The 22,697-nt window shown below is 52.7% G+C and overlaps 1 protein-coding gene across 2 annotated transcripts; it reads right to left on the reverse strand.

Moving 5' to 3' along the window:
* Window positions 1–22,649, reverse strand: LOC132338619 (aryl hydrocarbon receptor-like). Of its 2 annotated transcripts, none has more exons than XM_059868362.1 (10): window positions 20,856–22,649; window positions 10,841–10,947; window positions 6,031–6,120; window positions 5,029–5,152; window positions 4,659–4,789; window positions 3,854–4,056; window positions 3,659–3,768; window positions 3,291–3,402; window positions 1,341–2,889; window positions 1–1,229 (listed from the first exon to the last, which is right to left on the reverse strand). In XM_059868362.1, the coding sequence occupies exons 2-10, from the start codon at window positions 10,850–10,852 to the stop codon at window positions 1,074–1,076; spliced, it is 2,487 nt and encodes an 828-aa protein (XP_059724345.1). In that variant the 5' UTR covers window positions 10,853–10,947; window positions 20,856–22,649; the 3' UTR covers window positions 1–1,073. The 2 variants fall into 2 exon arrangements, with proteins under 2 accessions (XP_059724345.1, XP_059724344.1); XM_059868361.1 differs by having other exon boundaries at window positions 3,261–3,402.
* Window positions 22,650–22,697: the final 48 nt, after the last annotated feature.

Genomic DNA, 22,697 nt, shown 5'->3' on the forward strand with positions numbered 1-22,697 from the left:
GGAGCTCCAAAACCATTTATTGAAACAATACCAAGAGGAATTCACATGAATGCAAAGCTGGGCGAGCAGGAGGAGGGATGAGCTTCGTCAGGTTTCTTAAAGGGTCACCGTCTTCCTGATCTTTAAACAACCTTTTCATCCCATGCCACAGGATGCTGCTTTGGGATGGTAAGAGGTTGTTTTTTCCTTCCACTGGAGTGGCATACAAATAAATCTGTCAACTCATGTTATACACACACACACACATATGGGCTGTGGGGTTTTTTTCTGTGGGAAAACATCACTCTCTCAGTACTTACAATTCAGTAGCATTCTACTTATTTTCTTTATCTTATTGAAATTTCTGGTTTTTAACTGAAAACTTTGAGACTTGAAGTCTGAGGGTACCTGAGAGGCCAGCACCCAGAGAAAACCAGCTTAGAAGTCAATCTCAGCATGTCTTGTACAGTACAGCAAAGCCCAGGGTGTTTGCTACAGGAGCTCTAACCTGGATCCCAAATACTTGGAGCACCTGGGACACAGGGAAAGTTAGGGTGGGGAAGGACCAGAGCAGCACAAGAACACCACACAGAGCTCATTTTCCTTATAAAACAGGCAATATCTGTACAATACGGCCACAGCCACAGGTTCCTGGCAGGGATGGCAGGAAATGTAATACCAAAGGTGAAAACATTTCTGTGTCTTTCTTTAGTACAGGCCTTCATGAGACTGGTATCCATGCTGGATCATGCATGGAAATACAAAGCTTTGGTTTCAAAAGCTTTGGTGAAAGCTTTGGTGAAAGCGTTGGTTGCACTCATGGGGCGACCTGCAACCACAGCTCAGCCTGCTCCAGCGCCCTGGGAAATCTGTCCTCCAGCCCTGCTGCCTGCTGCTGTCCCTCCCCACGCCAGGGACCCCAGCACAGGGAGCAGGATGGTGGTAAGTTGAGAAAAAACCCCCAGGTGAACCAAAGCAACCAGCATCAACAGCACCGGCACGATGCGCACAGCAGCGGGGAAGGTTTGTTTTCTGCAGCTTGAAGGTAGCTCCTTCCCCAGGGAAAAGTCCTCCTTTGTCCATTCCTGTCTCTCCTAGAGACAGAAGTCTCCCCTGGAGGTGTGAGGGGGATTTGGCAGCACTTCTGCCCGGGGCTGAGGCTGGCAGGGCAGTGCCAGGCTTCCCCCCAGCACTGGATGGTCTTGGGGCAGTCCCATGGGAGAGCTGGGCAAAACACAGCGGCTGCGGGGCTAGGAGAGAGAGAGAGCAGTGGTGAGGCGCTTGACAGGGGGTCATTAGCACTGGCTGCACAGATTCCCAGCACAGAAAACACTGAGCCCCAGATGGAGCAAGGCCCTTACCCTGTGCCTGCCCTCCTGGCTCTGCGCAGAGCCACGTGTCCCATAGGAATTCAGTGTCTCCAGAGGGCTGCTGATGCTCCCAAAGCGCCCTGCAGCTGAGCTGGGGGAAGAGTGCTGGGGCACGGAAAGAACAGAGCTGAGCTGCTTTTCAGGAATGAGCTGGGAGAAAGGGGGAAAAATCCTGGGGAATGGAGCCATCTCTTCCCAGGAGTCCCCAGTGCCAGCAGCATCCAGACTGCATAATCCATCCAGGTTAAACTGCTGTGGGGGCAGGCCAGGCCTGGGGCCCAGGCAGCCCTGGGGCTGGGAGTTCACATCTCTGCTGAGGCCATGAATGCCAGGCTGAGCTGGAGCCCGCAGCAGAGGGCACACACAGTCCTGCCATGGGCCGGGCTGTGGAGAAGAGCTGGGCCAGGGGCCACACACCCCGTTCATCAGCAGGTGATGCTGCTTGGGCTGGCTGGGTGGTGCCACGTGGTCCTGGCACTGGCTGGGCAGGGAGAAGGACTGCTGGATATCCTCTTGGAGGGGCTGCATGACTGAGAAGTCTCCCTGCAGCTGCTGGGCCCCAGGTGGCTCCTGTGGGCAGGGAGCTCCCAGGGCTGAGCTGCCCTGCACTGGCTGGAAGGAGTGGAGCACAGTCTGCTCCCCAGCTGGTCTCCACTGGGAGCCACTGGACAGCTCTTCCTGCTCAACCAGCTCTGGGAGCAGCCCTGGCACAGCACTGAGGGGCTGCTCCCACAGCAGCAGGGGGGGCTGGGCCAGGGCAGTGCTGGGCTGCCCTGCATGCTGTGCCAGGTGGCAGCCCGAGTCCTTGTTCTCCATGTGGCACGGAGCAGTGCCTCCCCGCTGCGGGCTGGGGGGCGTGTCTGGCAGGGGACAGACCTGCTGCCCTCCCTCATGCCCATCCACTGGAGGCCTGGGGACATAGGAGAGAATCTGGTTGCTGGCCAGGCTTTTATTCAGGGATGGGGACTGCTCTGGGTCCGTACTGACCATCACCATTTTCTCATCCTGCAGCAGGAGCTCCAGGTCCTCACCATTCAAGCCCAGGCCCTCCAAAGCACTGAAGAGCTCGTTGGAACAGCTCTGGTCACTCTTAACTGAGAGTAAGTCCACGGTGGCCAGGAGAGGGTCCTCCTGCTGCAAATCCAGCAGCTTCTCTTGGAGGCTGTTGCCCCTTGAAGAAGATGGAGCTGTGCCCATACTCCAGGCATCCTCTCCTGCACCTGGTATGGACACACCCTTGAGCTGCAAAGTGCTGCTGAAGGAAGGGTTGGGAATGGAAGCTGAGTGGGAGGTGTACACCGCCTTGTCCTGCTGCATCACAGCAGCCAGCAGAGACCTGGGGTCAATGCCATTCTTCTGGGAGCGCCCTACGTTGCTGCAGGAGGGCTTCTTAGACTTGCTGAGTTTTCCTTTGCTCTGGAAAAGGTCAGGGAAGCCTGGGAGGGCTTGAGTACTTTGGTATAGAAGTGCCTCTCCTGTAGCAAAGGTGAAGGGAAGATGCATGGACCGCTTCCGAAGGTGCTCTCCTCCTTCTTCATCTCTGCAGGGCAGGAAGAGGACACTGTGGCTGACACTTGCACAACCCACTCCACAAGTGCTTCTGCAATTGGCAGTTGTGATTCCTGCAAGCTAAAGCCCCTTTGCTACAGCCAGCATGCATGCATTCACACAGACACACACAGACACACAGACACACAGACACAAACCAAACTGCAGCATAACTGAGCATCACCCCTGTTGAGGGGTGGCCTTGCAGACAGGCATGTGGCTGAGCAGCACCAAGCACAGAATCCCACAGCTGCTGCTTTAAAAGGCACAAGCAGCACAGACAAATCCAACATGCTGCCCTGCTCAAGACATCCCAGAGCCATGCAGAAAGCCAGGCTGTGCCCATGCCAGCCCAGCACGTACACGAGGGGTCTCTGTGTGACCACGACGTACTCGGGTTTGCCGTTCTTGCAGACGAGACGGGCGTTGGCCTGCACCCACTTCCAGCGGTTGTCCTTGGTCAGCAGCCGGAACACCGTCAGCCCACTCTCACCCGTCTTCATCACTGCCGGAGGAAGCACCAGTGCTGCCACCATGGCACACTGCCCTTTCCAACTGGAAACAGCAGCAGTGTGGCTGGCAGGCACAGGGGACAGCTGAACACCCCTCGCTGCACTCCACACCGAGCTCCCTGCAGCGACAGGAGCAGCACAGCAAAGCATCCTGCGGGAATGAGCCACTGGGCTTGACAGAGCAGCCAATCGAGCTGCCCCAGTCCCAGCCCACTCATCAGCACAAGGGACCAGGGAGGGGACTCTTACTCCTGACATGGTTCTCAGCACAGTACAGCATGTCAGCAGCATGGACAAACTGGTACCCCGTGCCACACGTCCGCAGCTCCGCCTCGGTGTAGCCCAGGACAATCTTCCCCCTGTGAGACACAGAGAGCACACCAAGCTCACAGGCGAGGCTGGGGGGGATGTCAGGAATGGAGCACTGAAAGCTCTGCTGCTTACTTGGCATCACACGCCAAGGGGGTGAAGTCCAGCTTGTGCTTGGTCCTGAAGATCACGTTCTTGGTTCGGATCTGCAGGATGGACGGCGGCTGCAGGGGCGTGGAGATGGCGAACAGAGCGAGCTGGGGGGGCAGGACAGAGCCATCTTCAGACCTTTCGTTCTGCCCATGAAGGAATTTCAGCCTGCCTTGAAGGTTCAAAGCCTGGGAAGAGAAGAAAAGCTCAGTGTCATGCAGAAAAGGGAGAAGGAAGAGAGCTGCATGGAAAGGAAGACATCTGTCTACAGAGTTGGTGTGAATAAATCATCAAATCACAGCATGGTTTGGGTTTGGAGTGACCTTAAGGATCATCTCGTTCCAATCCCCCTGCCATGGGCCAGGACACCTTACACTATCCTAGGTTTCTCCAAGCCCTATCCAACCTGGCCTTGGACACTTCCAGGGATGGGGCAGCCACAGCTTCCCTGGGCACCCTGTGCTCTCCAGTGCAGAGAGAAGGAGGGATGACCACCAGCTACTTGACCTTAAGACATGCTTTTAACAGAAAAACCAAGCAAAACACAGGGGAGAAAAGCACTTGATTATTCAAGATTCAGCATTTCTGAGAGGAGAGGAACAAAACTCACAGGGAGAGGCTGTAGGTACAGGCCAAACCTATGAAGAACAGGGAAAATATCTTGCTGAGTCAGGCAAGCGCTGCACATAGCAGAAAGGAGCACGGGATCTTTCCAGGGGGTGGTTTCAGTGCTGGTATGACCCTCTGTGCTGAGCCTGCCCCTCTCCTGCTGCGGAGGGTCTGTACTCACCAGGAAGCCAGAGGAATTATCCAGGAGGCAGCGAAAGCGGCACACAAAGCTCCTCTCCAGGAAGGAGGAGTTTTCTGAGGGTAGCTGATCCAGCTTGTAGGTGACAGCAGAAGAGCCAAGACTCTTCCCTGCTGTGGAAGACAGGGATTGAGAGAATCAAGTAAGGATTCACCCCAGCAAGGGCTGGAGGTGCCCAGCACTGGGCCCTGCAGCAGTCTGCAGAGCACAGCAACAGAAACCGGGGGGAAAAGCCACAACATTGGAAGGAAGCCGTGGCCTGAGCCACATGGGTGCAAGTGGTGACAGCGAGTTGGGGTCCCAGCACCCCGGGGGAGCCCTGGTGCCACCCAGGATGGCAGCCTGCCTTTACCTGCTGGAGAGGGCTCACCCCCAGGAGCACCTGGTGCGTCCAGGGCCCAGCGGAGGTTGCGCCTGAACTCCGGCTGGTCCTCGGTGTGGATCAGCTCGAAGACACTCTGGTGCATGACATCTGTCTGGAGGGGACACGCCATCTGTAAGCTCTGCAGCCTGTCCCCAGTGCCAGTTTTCATGTCCCACTCAGGAACAGCCCGTCATGGCCCCAGCTGGTTTCATCTTACCCAGTTTCTCTGGTGCTCAAATGGGTCCCCGGCTAAATGAGGTTAGAAACTTTCCCCAGAAATGATGTTGGTGGGAACAGACAGCACATCTGGCTTTAAGGACTCCTTGCCCATGGTGGGCCTGACTTCCTCCCCTGAGAAGCCTAAAGAGCCAATACAGCTTCCCTCTGACATCCCCACAACTCAAAATCCTAGTGCTGACTTAAGAAATTAGATGAAAACATGGATTTGGGAACAAAACAGCAGCAAAGCCACCCCATCCCTACACTATTCCCAAGAGAACAATGCCCTGGGACTTGCTCCCTGTGCCCAGGTGGACAGGTGCCATCTACCACAGCGGTTGGTGACAGCCAGGTGTGTGTGGGTGACACCAAACCACAGCAGCTGAAGCACTGCAGGTAAGTCCCACTTCCCTGTAAATATGCTCTAGTGTTCTCCAGGTTACCTGGGTGCCCAAAGTGTTGAAGCCTTGCAGGATTTACCAGGATTTGAGTGGGTGTCCCAGGCAAACTGGGCAAGGAACCCCACACAGGTCCCCATGGCCATGAACCCCATGAAGGCCCATCAGCATGGCTGCTGGAAAGTATCTACGGGCTGATGAAGTGCCTTGTCACCTACCAGTGACCACGTCTGGCAATACAGGGTCCAAATTTCCAAGGAAAAGCCCCAAACAACTCCCTGGGAGCCTGTGATCCCTGCAAAGAACTTGGGGCTATTCACCACCACCACCAAGGGAAAACTGGCTCTCCACAGCAAGTCAGAGTCCCACCAACCTGATGGAATCCCAGATAGTCCTGGATTGTATGTGAGGAGTAAAATATCAGCCCTTCTGATGTCACCACCAGCACAAAGCCATTGAGTGCCTGTAGGAGAGACGAGATCAGCACGTACAGGCCACAAGCACTCCACTTTTACAGCAGGACATGGGCACCCAAAGCCTGGCTAGCAGGCAGCTGAGCCACCACAGATGGCCTCTCTGAGCTCATGAAGCTCTTCCACATAGCTGCCTGGGAATATCCTAATCCAGACTGATGGAAAATTGTGCTTCCATCCTGGGAGCATTGACTCAGACTCAGCTTTGGACATTTATCCTCATCCTGTGCAGGGAGCAGATAAAAGCCTCTGAACTTCTTGCAGTATGAAAGTGGACACCAGCAAGAACAGGTCCATTCTGGTGGAAATGAGCCTTTCCAACAGCCTTGAGGGCCTTGGCAGCCATCCCAGGTTCCAGAGGAGTGGCCTGGGGAAAGACCATGGAATGCCTGGACTGTCCGTGGGCAAGGAGCAAGGCCAAGGAAGGTGTTGTCTCTGCTTCCCATTCCCTCTTCAAGGTGGCCAGTGCTGAAAAGGCCTTAAAAGTGGAAATGGAAAAGCCAAAAGCTAAACCATACGGGCTTGGATTTGAAATTGCAGCAAAAACAATCTGATTTCTGAAAAGCCAGTTTCTTCCAAAGGAGCAGGGAATTCAGGCTGAGTCTGGTGCCTGAACTTGGGGGAAAATTACAAAATCCTTGGGTGACCCCAGGGCACCTTTTCCTTTCTGCCAATACATCGCAGAATCATTTAGGTCGGAGAATCCCCCGAGATCACTTCCTCTGTAACACCACCTGGTTCATGCAGACCCCACACCCCTTAGGCTGAATGCTGTGCTCTGTTTTCACAAAATAAATACCCACAGCTGTTGTGTCTGTGTGGATTTGAAGCTCCAAGCCCTCCCCACCGAGAAGAGTAAATGCAACCATCAATCTGAAGTGTCCATTGCATTTTTAATGTTGCACACTTGGACATTTCACAGTTCACTGGCCCTTCCATCCACTCCTCAAGCTCCAGGATTGCAAAGTCACTATTCAAGGAAGCACTGGCCTTCCTGGCAGGAATAGGCTAAGCTGATCAGAGCCTCTGTCTTACTCAAGAAGGGCTCATTGCTACCGATTTGTCATGGTTTGAGCTTGGCGCAATGCCAGTGCTTTTATGAGAATACTTTTTTTTTTGGTATTTACTGTGAGATGTGATTAGAGACAGAGCAGAGCAGGCTCTAACTTAAGATTGAAAGAAAAAAAACTTTATTAACTTAAAACTACAAGGAAAAACACACAGAACACAGGATGAAAACTTTTTAAATTTCCTCCTCCTCCCCCCCACTAAATTTCTATTTCTGTTACTACTCTTTAGATCACTCGCTCTCAGTCCATCACTACTTTTTAGATAATTAATTCTCAATTTTTTGAGAAGAGAGGAGTCTCTCTTGCACTACAGACTTCACTTAGGAAACAGTCGAAACTTCTCGTGTTTCCGTGTCACGTGTGGCACTGCTCGGAGAACATTTTGCCATCGTGACTTCTTTTTTCTATGTCTAGTGCTCTCACTACTGTACATGGACTAGAGCTGCTTCTAGGGTTTTTTTTTAAGGATGCTTTGTCTAGTTCCAAAAAAAGCACAGTCTCTCTCTTTTTGGGACACTTGTCTTCTCCAAATTTCACCCCCTGGGGCTGAGGGGTCTTTTGAACAGACATCATCTTCTTCTTCTTTTTCGAAGACAGAGGGCACCACCACCACCCTCCTCACCCATCATCTCTGTTCACACACTTTCACATCACTGCACTCTCCTGGCTCTGAGCCATTGCCTCTCCCTAGAATGCAGTCTCTGTGTCACAGGAACTCAAGGGCTCTGCTATGGCGATTCAAGAAAAAAGTTTAGCTAAAGGCTACTCTATCATCTCTTCTCACTTAGGATTCTTCTCAACTTCTCTCAATGTCTTTCACTTGCTCATTTTCTTGCTATTTCACTCTATTTCATCAACTTCAGGAAGAATCAGCATTTGCAAGGTTTCTATTATCTCAAGAAGGGTTAAAAGTCCCAGGCTCTGCCGGTTTGGTTCATGAACTCCCACGGCTGGCTGCCCTGCTGGGCACCCCCCCCTTCTCCTTCACTCCAGCCGCGCTATCACAAGCACAGGCTGCTCTCTCTCTCCCTCCCTCCGGAGGGGGGAAATGGGGGATGGCTGCCCGAAGCCTTGCAGTGCTTCTCCACCCTTCCGCCCAGGCCTGGCCTACCTCCCTCCGGCCGCATGGCTCCCCTCCGCCCGCCCCGCCCAGCTCGGAGCCAGCCAAGGGGAGGTCTGCTCTCTTCCAAGACCAGAACTCAAAAAGAGTTTCTCCTGGCAGTTCACAGCTTTTAACCTCCTGTGTTCTCAGAGGCGTATCCATGCCCTCAGTGGACAAACTAGGTGCTAATATTAAAATCTGAACACTGATTGGCGTGACTACACTATCCTAAAAAAACTTCATTTCCTCTCAAACCACGACACGGTTTCATAAATTGGGGAAGCAATTTGGGGGTTTTCCCTGAGCTAAAAACCCCACAGCAGGACAGGACACATGAGAAGGGACCAGGCTGCTGGAAGACAGTGTCCTTGACACGTGCAGAATACTAGAAGGGGCAGAGGAGCTTCCCTACCAGTTTGGGAGTGCAGCTCCTTTGCAGGAGCCCTGGCATTCCATCTCTGCTCTCTGGCAGCAGGCAGGAGCCCACAGGCAGAACACTGCTGACACAGGCACTGACAGGATCCAGGGAAGGACCCTCAGGTGCCACAGGCACAGCACCAACCCTTACAAGCCTCTGTGGCACACAGCCCAGGGCACTGGAGACCTTGTCATCCCTCTTCCAGGACTGAGAATAGCCCCACAGCAGAATTCCCTGAGCCCAGCTGGCAGACATCACTCTGTGGCTCAGTGTCCCCAGCTCTGAAAATCCCAAGTCACCCAGCAGACACCTTCAAGCCCGTGGTGCTGTCCAAGAGCCAAGGCAGTGAAACCCCATGAAAATCATTGGTTTGTCTTCCCAGAAGCTGAGGAGCTTTCACTGCCCTGACACCACCACGTGGCCACCCCTCCCTAAGGGCAACAGATCCTCATGGGGACACTGGCAGTATAAAGCAGGACCTCTCTGGAAGGCAGGGCTCTTGCAGTTTGGGCCCTGTGGTTTTTCAGAGCCAAAACCATCCTGTACCACTAACCTGGCAGGGAAGCCACAGTAGCCAGCCCTGGCCTGCTTCCCCCACTTCATCATGTACAGACATCAGGATTAATTAGGGCCTGGCATGGAGTCCCATCCAAGTCCAGCTATTTTTGCTGCCAACTCCTGTTTCATTGTCCAGGTCAGAGTTTCTCCCCCCTCTCCTTCCCTTTATTCCAGGCACAAACGCTCTCTCTATTTACTGGGGTTGATCTCAGTGTGTGGGAATCTGCTGCAGAGGTTAATTAGTGCTGCCAAATGCACTTTAACCCTTTGAGCAGCTTCAGAGGAAAAGAGGGGAAGAACCAGAGCGGACCGAGAAACAAAGGAAGTTTGGCCATCAGAGGTGACAGAGCAGATGGAAGTATGTTTATAAGTATGAAGAAATGTTTCCTTGGGGGGGTACAGAGACAGATTCTGAGCTCCTGCCACATCCAGGGTCCCATACGTAGACCCTGAGAGAGCTCCACCAGCTTTTCAGATGCAGTTTGGTACCTCTAAAAGGATGGCACCCAACTGTGGGAGGAGCTGATGAGCAGGACATCAGCCCCCAGCAAGCCCTGCTGAGCAGTTTTGTTATACCCTGAGGGAAAACCGTCAGGTTTCTGATTATTAACCAGGCTGGCTTTAGCACTTCTCCCACCAGACATAGAGATCCTCAGCTCTCAGGCAGGACGATAATTACACTTTGTGCTGAGTGAGTGCTTAGACGGGAGCTGGGGCTGCCCAGCACACTCAGCCTGTGCTGGAGGACAGCCAGGCAGGCAGGGGACAGTGCCACAGCCTGTGCCCAGGTGCCAGGCAGGGGACAGTGCCACAGCCTGTGCCCAGGTGCCAGGAAGGGGATGGCAGACCTGTGTCCTTGAAGGACCTCGTGCTGCCAGAGCACGACCTTGTCCCATTCTCTGGGCAAGTCTGGGGACAGAAGGTGACCTCCTGCCACCTCTGAACAAACCACAGCAGCTGCAGTACCACCAGCCGTGTCTCCAGCATCACCAAAGTCGTCCACTAGGGAAAACCAGAGCTCCTGGGATACACCCACCTACCCTGTGTTTAAGGGATGAGCACATGGCCCATCAGCACCTGTCTGTGTCACACATCATCTCCTGAAAACCAGGGGAGACTCCCATGATGTTTTCTTCCCTGTTTTCACCAGTGCTTGGACAAAAGCCTCGAGTCAGGATCAGTGTGCCCATGGTGAAAACTGCACTCAAGCACCTTGCTCAGTTTGGTTCTCACCTTTGGCACACACAAGGGCAAGGAAGCAGAAAAGATGAATCACTATGCTCAGAAATCCAGCAAGATGTTCCTTACATATGGACTATTTTAAAATGGCAACTTTTTCCAGGAATAATGGGAAAAGCAGGGAAGAAGCAACAGTTTCTGCCCTGGGGACCTTTGGAGGTCTTAAATTTCCACCCAGTGAGATGCACAGGGAGCTACGCCATATGAAATCACAAATCACCTGCCACGAGCAAAAGAACAGCCTGGTTCTGGAGTACAACTCAAAGGAGCTGGAAGAGGGACAAGAGGAGGATCCCATGAAGGCATTTGTGAGGAGCACTAACCTGTAGGAGCATCTCACCCTCTGGCACTGCTGCTGAGCCCAGAGCTGGTCCAGTGCCACAGGCTCCGTCCCTCTGGGCTTCCTTGGCACCAGGATTCTTCAGAGCAACTGCACCAAGAAAAGGGAAGGAAGGGACATCAGGGCTGCAGGAAAACACTGCCACAACAGCTGGAATGCTGCAAGCTGGACAGTGCAGGGGAAGGCACCACGCAGTCGCAGCCCTTTGCTTCACCTTTCACAAGAGTTGATTTTACAGGATGTTTCCCCACCCCTCAACTGTTTCAGTCTGAGGATTTTTTACCCTCCCCACTCCTTTTGTCCCCCTTTTAACAACCTATAAATAAAAAGCAGTTAAAGCCAGGGATCCTTAAAGCAGCTAGGCATCAGAATCATAGAATTATAGAATCATTAAAGTTGGAGAAAGATCATAGAGCCCAACCATTCCCCAGCACTGCTGAGACCACCACCAAACCACGTCCCCAAGTGAGACATCCACAGGTCTGCTGGACACTTCCCAGGACAGCGCATCCATCACTGCCCTGGGCAGCCTGGTTTAATGCCTGACTTCTTTTGTGAGGAAATTTTTCCCAATACCCAAACTAAATCTGCCCTGGCACAGCTTGAGGCCATTTCCTCTTGTCCTGTTCCCTGGTCCCTAGAAGCAGAGCCCAGCCCTTGCCTGTCAGGGAGTTATGGAGAACAAGAAGGTCCCTTCTGAGCCTCCTTCTCTCCAGGCTGACCGCCTTTCCCAGCTCCCTCAGCTGTTCCTCATCAGATTTGTGCTCCAGACCCTTCGCCGGCTGTTTCCTTCACTGGACATGCGCCAGCCCCTCAATGTCTTTCATATTGTGAGGGGCCAAAATTGAACACAGGATTTAAGATGTGGCCTCAGCAATGCTCAGCACAGGGGACAGTCACTGCCCTGGCCTTGTGGCCATACCCTGGCCTTCCTGGCCACTTGGGCACACGTGGGCAACAGCAGCAGCAGTCTGCCCTACACAGGAGGCATTGCAGCAAATCCCAGGATCAAGAATGTGCCATTTTGAAGGACACAGCTCAGTCAATGTCTCGTTACAGTTCAGCAACCCAGTGGGTTTACTCAACCAAATTAAGGCAAGCCACAGCTCACAGTGGGAGAAAAACAACATAGAAAACACACACATCCAGACACAGACACCCGAGATCCAATAGCGGTACATGCACAATCCACACACATGAGGGAATCTGTCACTCAGCTGAACTGAAGGACGTGCCCCTAAATTTTGTTCTGTACTCCCCAAGAGAACGATTCCTGGGGATATTTTGGTGTGGATAAAAATTGAAGGGTAAGATGACAACAAGCCTGTGCATGATGGGCCTGTCCAGAGGACCTCACAGGAAAGCTGGGAAGCCTCTTGCCAGCACCACGAGGACAGAGGACAGCATTTGGCTGCTGGTGAACCTGCTGCTCCCACTGGGATCTGGGAGGAAAGATGTGAAACACCAGCTGCAGCACCACTGTGGCCTGCCAGCTCGCAGAGGGAACAAGAGCTCTCTTGGGCCTGCCTTTGCCAGCTCCTGGACAGGAGGAGGGCTGCCAAGCTCAGGGGCAATGGGAGCAACAAATGGACTCTGGAAGGAATAGAACAGCAAGTCAGGAGGCCACAGCCACCAGCACAAAAACAAAGCCAGGCTCTATAACAGGCTCTGTTCTCCCTGGGCTTTGCTAAAGCAGCTGCTGAAACTCAGCTCCTCCATCTGCACAGAGCTGATGCTGAAGGATCTCAGATGCTGCAAAAGGCAGATGTTCCAGAGTCAGGCTTTGGGGACAAAGTTCTTCCACCAGGCACAGGACCATCCCAAAGATCGACATTGCTCTGTAGCCAAAGGCAAAGCACAGCCCAGTTCTAATGCTTACAGAAAAACACCTGACACAGCAGCAGTCCTGCTGCTTCTGGGAGCTCTGGAGAACTGCCCAAGTTCAGCCTGCCCAGACTATTTCAGGAGCTGGCCAGGGATGGGCTGACTCCAGGACTGAGGTTACAGCACATGTTTGTACAACTGTGGGTCAGGCCTGAGCCAGCTGGGGTGGACACACACAGGCTGCTGTGGCCTCACCCTTTTTCCCGCAAGGGACCACCCGGGGTCCCCTGTCCAGACTGGAGCTGGCATAAAACCTTGGCGAAGGACTGAGGCCACTGGGGAGAGCAGCATGAGAGAGGCCACAACACCCAGGGAAGGCCCTGTGCTGTGGAAGGAGCAGGTTTGTGCCAGCGGCCTTTCAGCAACTCACTTTTCTGATCGCTGGGAGCGAAATGCGGCAGCTATGAATTATTAAAGGTCTCCAGTCCTCCTCCCTGAGCTCCTCCTGCTGGACTGGAGGTGAGAGATAAACCTGGCTGACAGGAGAGCAGCTAAAGGTGCTGCCCTCTGCTCAGGGCTCTGGTTTAATGGCTTGATATTGCCCCTGCAAACAGAAATCTTCATCTCACCCACTACCTAAAACCAGGCTTTACTATCAGCATCTGGGCTGTGGGGCCAGAGGAGACACACTAACAGCAAAGGACAGCTCAGTATCCTCTGTGGGGATGTCTGCACCGAACAGGATTCAACCACCAGGGTGTGAGGGATAAATCAGAATTCCAATGGAGGCTCTCCCATGAACCAAGCAGCGCCTTTTCCGCCCGAGCCAGCCAAGGATCCCCAAAGAGGATGGGCTCTTGGCTGTGCCCACAGCAGGCTGGCAACCTGCCCAGTGTCTCCCAGCCTGGTGTGTCCATAAATAGCCCCGCGCAGCCCCTGGGGTCAGCAATTCAGCACAACTGTCACAGCACATCAGGCTGACGGAGCAGAAGGAGCCGGGGAACCGCCACATCCTCTCTGCTGCATGCATCCCGCCTGGAGCTGGGCAGCGGGATTCACTCCAGGCACAGGGCTCTCCTTCACCCAGGCCAGCAAGACCAGGTGCAGTCTTTGCCCTTGCTGCACAACTGGGGACAGGCACTTGCAGGAAAAAAGGAGGATAATAAAAAGGAGAGAAGCGGCTTTTCCTGGGCTCCCTCCCTCTGGCCACCAGTGTCACCTTTGTGTGGGATTCACATTCTTTGGAAAAATCCCTTTGCCCAGGATTTTTCTCTTGGGAAGCTGAGAAGCCTCGAGAAAAAAAAAAAAAAATTTTTATTTGATTATCTTCTGTTTTGCTCATGTGGAATGTGTTTAGAGATTGTTTACCCACAGGTGATTGTTTCATTGGATTCTGGTGTAAGTTGTTTTGGCTCTTTGGCCAATCAGGGCCAAGCTGTGTCAGGACTCTGGAAAGAGTCAGGAGTTCTCATTATTATCTTTTTAGCATTTTGTAAGTATCCTTTCTGTATTCTTTAGTATAGTATAGTATTCTTTAATATAATATAGTATCATAAAATAATAAATTAGCTTTCTGAGAACACAGAGTCAGATTCATCATTCCTTCTTTCATCGGAACACCTCGAAAATATGATACCTTCGTTGCTGGAGGTGAGAAAGGTGAGAAAGGTGAGAAAGGTGAGAAAGGTGAGAAAGGTGAGAAAGCTGAGAAAGCTGAGAAAGCTGAGAAAGCTGAGAAAGCTGAGAAAGCTGAGAAAGCTGAGAAAGCTGAGAAAGCTGGTCACCTGAAAGCAGCGAGGCTTGCACAACTTTCATGCTATTTCTTCCAAGAAACAGCTCCTGCCAGGCCCTGCAGGCTATTTGGCCACAAAAAGCCCTTTAGCTGAGAGGAAGAAAATCTCTCTCATCTCTAGGGAAGAAGCTCCCTGCCTCCCCACAGCAGGACGACGCTCCCTGCCCCATGGTCATCCTCACACACGGTGCTCACCAGCTCTCTGCTGCCTGGCCTCCTGCTCTCACCAGGACAGCAGGAGGGGCCACCAGGGGTGGGTTCCCCCTCTCCATCTCCAGGTGCTTCTGAGCCTGGCAATCTGTTTCATGTGGTGCTGCAGGAACACCTTGCTGCCTACCAAGTTTGCCAGTGAACTCCTGAACCTGCTAGGGCTTTGTAGACCTGGGAAATCTCTTCAGCACCAAGCAGGAATTAACATTTTTGAGAGGATATCTCCCAGGCCCCTTCCCTCCACACAGCAAAAGCTCCTGGTAGGAGCAGGGCTTCCATCAGCCATTGACTGCAAAGGAGAAAAAATAAACAACTTGATACAAATCTGCTCCAGGTGTTGATGAAGGAGAAGGAAACCAAACTGTTTCCTGACTCCTCAAGAGCTGCAGGAGAGGGCTGGGCCATCTGCATGGCCACTGTCAGTCTGAGCAGACAGACAGTGGGGACACAGGGGGACAGAGAAGGATTTTGGTAATGGTGCTCCCTACAAGACTTCTGCTAAACACCCTAAAATGCACAAGCCACTCAGGGGGAAGAACTGACCGATTTCTTCACAAAACTGCCTTTTATCCACCTCTTTCTGCAATTTGTGCCAATTCTCTGAAGAACAGGTCTTACCTCACAGTAAAGTCTCTACTCCCACGAGTGGATCTCCAGATCTCCCTTTCCCATCCACTTCTCCAGGTTCTCCTTGCTCATGGGCACAGGGACCTGCAGCTCTGCTGCTCGGTACACCCTCCTCACATCAAATAACCCCTCAATATTGCTTTTTCCTACATTTCATTGTTAGTAAGAGAGAAAATATTGGAAATTTAGAAAACATCATGTAAATGGTGAGGGAAGTGGGCACAGGTTTGCTGACACCAGGCCACAGAGCCATCTTTTCCCTGCCCTGCTGAACCATCAGTTGGGTTCTCATCAGTGCTGTTCTAATCCCATTTTCCAGCCACTGGCAAATAGTTCCTGACTTTCCATTTGTTAATTCATAATGGATACCAGGGTTTTACTTAACTTTAGACCTGCCACAGCTCCCTGTTGGCAAAAATTTCATTAAACAGATGCATTATTTATCCCTGCCTGAATGGTGTGGATGCCCTGCTTTCCAAGAACACATGTGGTTAATAATGGATGGCCTCTTAAAAGATCTCACTGCACTTTTAGAAGCAAGGAGGCCTTGCCTACACGTAGCTTTTGGTTGTGTCACTTGGGTCTCAAAGGGAGAAGCACGTGCAGGAATTTAAACAAGGACAAAGATGACAAGGACCTGCCAGATTTTCCTTCTTCCCGCAGCATCACCAACTGCTTGAACCCTCCCTCTGCCAGTGCTCCTCCCTCAGGGGTTTTAGCGTCCATCATAGAGCAGTTTGGGTTGGAAGGGACTTTAAACACCACCTGGTTCCACTCCCCTACTGTGGACAGGGACCCCTTCCACCAGACCAGGAAGGATCATCCCAGCCCAAAGCCTCAGCCTGGAGTTTCTTCCCAGTCCTGCTCCACAGCCTGCCTTTGCAGGAGCCCTAAGCCCAGCAGCTCATAGGCAGCAGAGCAGGCATCCCCCGGGAGCCTGCTGTGAGCCCCAGGGAGCTCCAACAGCCTCCCACCAGCTGCTTTCCTGAGAGTCAGGGGAAAACACTTGGCAAGGAAAGCACACAGCAGGAAAAGTGCCTACCTAAGGAAGTCACAAGAATTCTCCACCTTAAATTGATCCTCTGAGGTCAGCTCATTACCCAGGCAATTAAGAGAGCACAGTGATCACAGGACCAGGCTTTGTTTTTCTAAAACCAGCCCTCAGGCTTTGCTGCTACAGCTCTCTACTGTGTTTGACAAACAGCTCAGGAGGAGGGAAGGCACACAAATGAAGGGATGCGCAGTGTTAGTCCCACACACCCCAACTCAAGCCCTCATCCCTAGGAAGAGGTTTCAGGGGCACACTCATATAGCCTATAATAATTATAGAATTAAAAGCACTTTTCCAGCCCGATCTGACTGCAGCTCAGGCACTTTTTGGGCCACCATAGCTCCAGCAATAACAATCTGGGTTCATATCACAGTTCAAAGGGCGACGCTCAGCCTGGAGGCTGCACATTGACCCCACAGCAGCCACCAATGATTTTAAGAGAACTCTGGGAAAATCCCTAAGCCCCCAACATCCCCAAGAGTGTTATCTTTTAAAGATACACGGGAGAGAAAAACTGTAAGTTTTGGATACACGACCTTAAGCTTCCACATGGAAGAGACCCATGCAGAGCTCAAACCCACGCAGAGCCCAGAACAACTCTGACCCCCAATCACAGACTGTGCAGCCAACAAGCCAAAAGTTTCTGAGGTGTTTCTCCCTCTCCTCCCTGCCAGTGATGCCCCAGAGCTGCCCAGAGAGCCAGGCAGGATGCTGCACACAGGCAGAGGTGCATCTGCATCTCCAAGGATTCCCACTTCGAGGCAGGGCTAGCCCATTGCTATGGGGTTCAAACATGCAGCTCCAGGCACCATGGGCTGACATCTTCCTACAGCTCATCAACCCTAGACTTGATTCAGAGCATCAAGAGAAATCCCACAGATGAATCACTGAACATCAGGCACAGGGCTGTGACAGGCATAGGGCACCCTGGGGACTCCCAGCTGGCACCCAGAGGCAAGTGAGTGCCCAGCAGGGGCTACACTCACACACCAAAAGGGCCAGTCTTGCTATAGGATGGGAAGCACAGCTCAGATGACCTTCCCAGCACTCTGCAGGAACAAACTGCTAGGGATGCTTCTCTAAAGTGAGCCCTTGACGACTGTGACATCTGCCAGGTGGCCTCCCACCAGGAGTCCAAGTGGCCCAAGATACACAGATGACAAGGTGCCTTTGAGGCATCTTCTTTTTTTGGTAAGAAATCCTCTCAGAGCAAGACAGCAAACCTTCCCCTGGAGCATCTTTCCTTCTCTCCCTCCTTCCAGAGGGTGAAGGAGGTGGAAGAGACAGAGACCCCTCCTCCCCTCCCAGCAGCGTTTGCTGGGCCCTTGCTCCAAGAGGCGGAATAGCGAGGGATTAGAGGGGAGCAGCCCGGCCAGGCACCACGGGGATAAGCTGCTGGCACACAGCTGGTGTGACATGCTGTGCACCCCCTGGAGTGGTGGCACGGCCAGCGACAGCAGCACATGGGCTAGGGGACAGGCAGGTGCACAGTCCCACCTCTACCAAACCCCATGAGCTGAAAGAGTCTCCAGCAGAGCAGGGAGGAAGGTCAAGGTAGTGAATGAGAATTAAAAATACTTGTGAACCTAGGTGGATAAGAAACAAGGCATTTGGGAGGACTGCTGTAGGGGAAGAAACCTGTATGGGAAAGGAGGACGTACAAGCCTTTAAATCAGCTGGCACTGATGTTTGGATAGGAGCCTCAGCTTGGAAGCAACCTCAGCTCCTTTTGGCCCTTCTGGTCCAGGTGCTGGGTTCTGGTCAGTGCTGCTTCTCCAGCAGGATGGATGTCAGATGGGCTGGATATCCTGCTCCCTGGCAGGACACCTCTCCCAACGCCTCCACCCCTCCTGTGATCCTGTTCCCCTCCCAAGCTCACCTCTTTCATGGCAAGGAAGCACTTGTGTGAACCTGGAATTGCAAAGTCAGGCAATGGGGGAAGGGAGAGGCAATTGGGAATCTCACAGAGGACAGCGGTGCTGCCCCATCACTAAGGGGGCCTCTTCCACCTGGCAAGGATCAGGAGGAGACCTTGGCTGAGACCCCTCCTCCTCCAGAGCTACCGAACACAGCTGGCACTGAGCTCACTCCTGCTTTGTTAAACTGGAGAGATCTGAGGGGAAAAAATGGAGTGGAATCAGCCCACAAACACACAGAGGATGCTCCTGCCCGCTGCTCTTCCAAAGCCCTGCAGAAAGCTGGCACCAGGCTGGCAGCAGAGCCACCAACACAGCACATCAGCCCGAGGGATGATTTTGGCTCTGTTTGGGTAAATGACCCTGCTCATCAAAGGCAGCGCTTGATGATCACTAAACCACTCCAGAGATTGAACAACACGGAGCAGCCTTAAATCCCCCAATTCCTGTCACTGAACTGCAGGCCTCGAGTGGTGCCCCCACAAAGGCAGGGAGGCAGCAGGGACAGCATCCCTTCGGGCTATAGAAAGAATAAAAATCCTCATGTCCTCAGGAAAAACACATCCTTATAAAGCTCAAAGACCTTTAAGCCCATACAAACATCCCCACACATCAGCTATGCATAAATCGAGATGGCAAAGTAACATTATGTGCTGTTAATTATTAAGCCGATTAATAATTAATAAATCAATGATTATTTATTTATTCTGACAGGGGATGGGCTGGCATACACCTGCTGGGTGAATTGCTGTCAGCGATCATGGGCAACACCTGAGACCTGCTCCAGCTGTTTCTCCTCACAATCCATGGCAGCATATCCCAGGTTTTGTCCTTGCTTTCCTGAAATCTTCTCTTAGGGAGCGCTCTTAGCAGTGTGGATAGATAAATAATGTCAGTTAAAATCAATTATTTTGTTGATAAGCTTGCCCAGAGTTCCATTTAAGGATTCTTTTTACATTGGTACTAAACATCACAAAGGACTCAGCTCACTCTGCAATCGCTACTTGCATCTGAAAGGCTGAAGCTCTCCTCCTTCCCTGCCACGCCTGCCTCAAAGCCATCCCACAGCCTCGGACAAACTGGAAACTGGTGTCACGGAATTAAGCCAGATGGAACGACAGGGGGGACAAAAGGACCCAAAGCAAATGAGACAATCTTAGAACAGTAAATTTCCCGATGAGCTGGTGCAGCAAGGCAAAAAACTCTCCCAGGCCATTCCTTCCCCAGCCCACCCACTTGCCAGTCCTTAAAGCAGGGTTAAAAGAGAGTGGAAAGGTGGACGGGGAATCATTGAATATATTGAATGAGAAATTATGGTGACTCTGGCTCAAAAACGCAGCATGTTCGAGCCACTGCTACTCCACCAGGAAAATCCAGGGATATCTCAATACCCTCCTGAGGGCTCCTCTTAATCACAATTACAGGGCGGCGGAACGGCTCCCAAAAATAAAAGGCTCCCAGATGAAGGGTAAGCACACCACGGAGAATTACGGCTCACCGCCAGCACCGCGAGCCTATCGGAATAGAGAGGGAAATAGTCACTTCCACGGGGAAACTCCCCAGCCGGGACGCACAAGGCTCTGCCCCAACCCTCCCGCATAAACCAGAATTTTACCTCAGGAGAACCCACAAAGAATCAACTTCACCCCTACAGATCCCTCTGATCCTACAGCAGGGTCGAACACAGGTCCAGCCCGGCAGCTGGAGACGGCACAGCAGTGAAATGTGGGCCAGAACAGGGGGAAAAGCAATTCCAGGGGAAAGGAACCAAAATTCTGAGGGGTAAAAAGATGAAATTCTAGGGCAGGTAAAGAACAAAATATTCGGGGGGACGGGAAAACAAAATTCCAGGGGCGTAAAGACAGGAACGACACAAAATTCGAGAGGGTGAAACCCACCAGAATTTGAAGTGGAAAAAATAAATTAGGGTGGGAGGGAGCCCCAAAATCCAAGGGGAACGGGAAGGAGAGAAACCAAACCCAAAATTCGAGGGGAAAAAAACCCAACCCAAAATTGCAGGGGAAGAGGGAAATCCACAAAATTCGACGCGGAACGAGGGGATCAATTTCAATGGGAAACAAAAACCCCAAACAAAAAAAATTGATGCCGTTAGAGACACAAACATTCGAGGGCGGAAAACCCACACAATTCAAGTGGGGGAAACCCGTCAAAATTCGAGGAGGAGGAAAAAAAAAAAAATCCCACAAATTCGAGGGGGGATCGACACCAAACTCCTGAAAGTGCGGAGGAAATCCCAAAATTCTAGGGGCGAAAAAAAAAGCACGATTCTGTGAGGGAAGGAAAACAAGTTTCTGGTGAGGGAAACCCCATGAAACTCTAGGGAAAAAACCCCCACACCACTAGAAATTTTAAGTGAAAAATACTCTGTGGAGGAAAACAAGCCCACGAAGAATTCTGGAGAGAGGTGGGGAAAGGAATTGCCGAGGGGTGCAACAACATCCCGGGAGGGATGTTGTGACACAGCTGCAGGAGGAGGCGGCCGTGAGGGAGGAGGGGACAGCACACAGCTCCGGGCAGGAATTGCGGGGGTAAGCGGGGGAACGTGCCCGTCCCTTACCGCCCAAGAAGCTCCTGGCGCGCAGGAAGCCGGCGCTGAGGCGGAGCACAGAAAGCTTGTCCAGCCCGGCCACCACGTCGGGCGGGAAGGGTAGCAGCCCCGCCAGCCGCTCCAGCTCCCGGTTCAGCCGCTCCCGGTGCCGCTTGGACGGGTTGGAACCGCCACCTTCGGCCAGGCCCGGCCGCGTCCTGCCGGGCAGAGCCGCGTTACCGGAGAAAGGGGACACCCCTCAGCCCTTCCTCGGCCCCCTCGCCCTCACTCACGCCCGCGGTACCGGCTTCCTCCGCCTGCGCCCCGCGTACATGGCCGGGCCGGCAGCGCCCGAGCGCCGCTCCCTCAGGGAGAGAGGCAGCGACAGGGGGAGCGGGAACGGGAGCGGGAACGGCCCGCCCCCTGCGAGGGGGGAGACGGGGGATGGACGGGGATTTGGGGCTGCGGGGGATTGATGTGTGATGGAGCTGAGAAGGGATTTGGGGGCTGAAGGGGGAGTGGGAGCTGGCGGAGGGAAAGGATGATGGGCGGGAGGGATAGCAGGGGTTAACGAGGAGGTGAGGGGGCTGAAGGAGGATTTGAGGCGTGAAGGGGCTGTAGGTGGGGATGTGAGAGCGTTGAGGGGAGGTGCGGACTGGACCGTGGGTGCCAATGGCTCCAACAGTCCACCTGGTGCTTCACTAGCGATGCACGGAGCGGCCTGCCAGGTGCAGAAGGGCGCGCACACCTGAGGCTTGCAGATAAGGGAAGAGGCTGAGAAGAGGCAAATCCTGCGATGTGGAGTAAGTATTTATCATGCCAATGTCCTCCCTGACGTTATGGCTCAGCTGTGAAAACTCCAGTTCCCAAGTCCGGGGACATTTACACACAAGCTGAAGGTACCCATCCCGACCGATGGGCCATTAATAATTCAACTGCGCTCACTTGGAGACAGCTGCAACATCTCAGAAGGTGTAAAGAGTCCCCAAGTGTCCCGCGACTCACAGTATTATCCAGTGTGAAGCTCCCCGCCTCAGGGAGAGGTACAGGGGATGTTCCCACCTAGCCTCAGCAGAATGTAAACCCCAAGAATGTGGTATTTGTTGGACTCTTTCCCTTCACCACTCGATGAATGTAGTCTGCAGTCACTTTTTCTCCACCCTCCTATCTTTTCCCTCTCTCCCCACCCTCACATTTGCTGTTAAACAAAAATCCATGCTATTGACATTGGCATATGGTGTTGCTTACACCTTATTTGGGGCAGAGGCATCTCTGTAATCATTTTCAATAGTCGGATATTAACAACCATGTGTGAATGCCGAGTGTAACCCTGCCTGTGAGTCCCACAACCCCACAGGGCAGTTTGGGGGTGTAAAGGGGGGGACACTGTCATACCTCTGCTGCCCTGCATGCTGGGGGACAGTGACAACAAGAGTGTCACACACCCAGCACCAGGGCTAGGCTTTTCCCAGCATTTGTCCAGTCAAGGAAGAAATGGTTTTGCTATAGATGGATAATGATGATTGGCTCTCACAGTTAAAGGATAACTATTGTGTGAATATTAAGAAAAGCTTTGGTGAAATATAGTTATGTTATTGTAGTTTAGATGTCCTCTGTTCTCCCCACAGTTCCCTTTTCCCCCCTCTATTGTTGCCATCAGACAGCCTGGGTTGTCTAGGACAGGTAAAAAGAAGGCTGCACATATGCCCCTTGCATGGGGCAGTTGGGAATGGAAAAGCTTGGTGCTTAGGGGGTGAGGCATGGCAACACCTGACCTCCAATCCATTTACAAGAAAGCAGTCTCCACTGGTAAATGGCAAAGAAGAGCTGGCTGACAGACTTTGGGAGGGGCCAGGGCTGGCTGATGCAACC

This window comes from Haemorhous mexicanus, chromosome 26, assembly GCF_027477595.1.
Source record: "Haemorhous mexicanus isolate bHaeMex1 chromosome 26, bHaeMex1.pri, whole genome shotgun sequence".
Lineage (NCBI taxonomy): Eukaryota > Metazoa > Chordata > Aves > Passeriformes > Fringillidae > Haemorhous > Haemorhous mexicanus.

Bases quoted from the DNA above. Each gene is read 5' to 3' on its own strand.
- LOC132338619 (XM_059868361.1), bottom strand. The intron at 2,890-3,260 runs GTACGTGCTGGG...CCTGCCCTGCAG, and splicing joins GTCACACAGAGACCCCTCGT to AGATGAAGAAGGAGGAGAGC. The intron at 1,230-1,340 runs GTAAGGGCCTTG...TCTCTCTCCTAG, and splicing joins GCCAGGAGGGCAGGCACAGG to CCCCGCAGCCGCTGTGTTTT.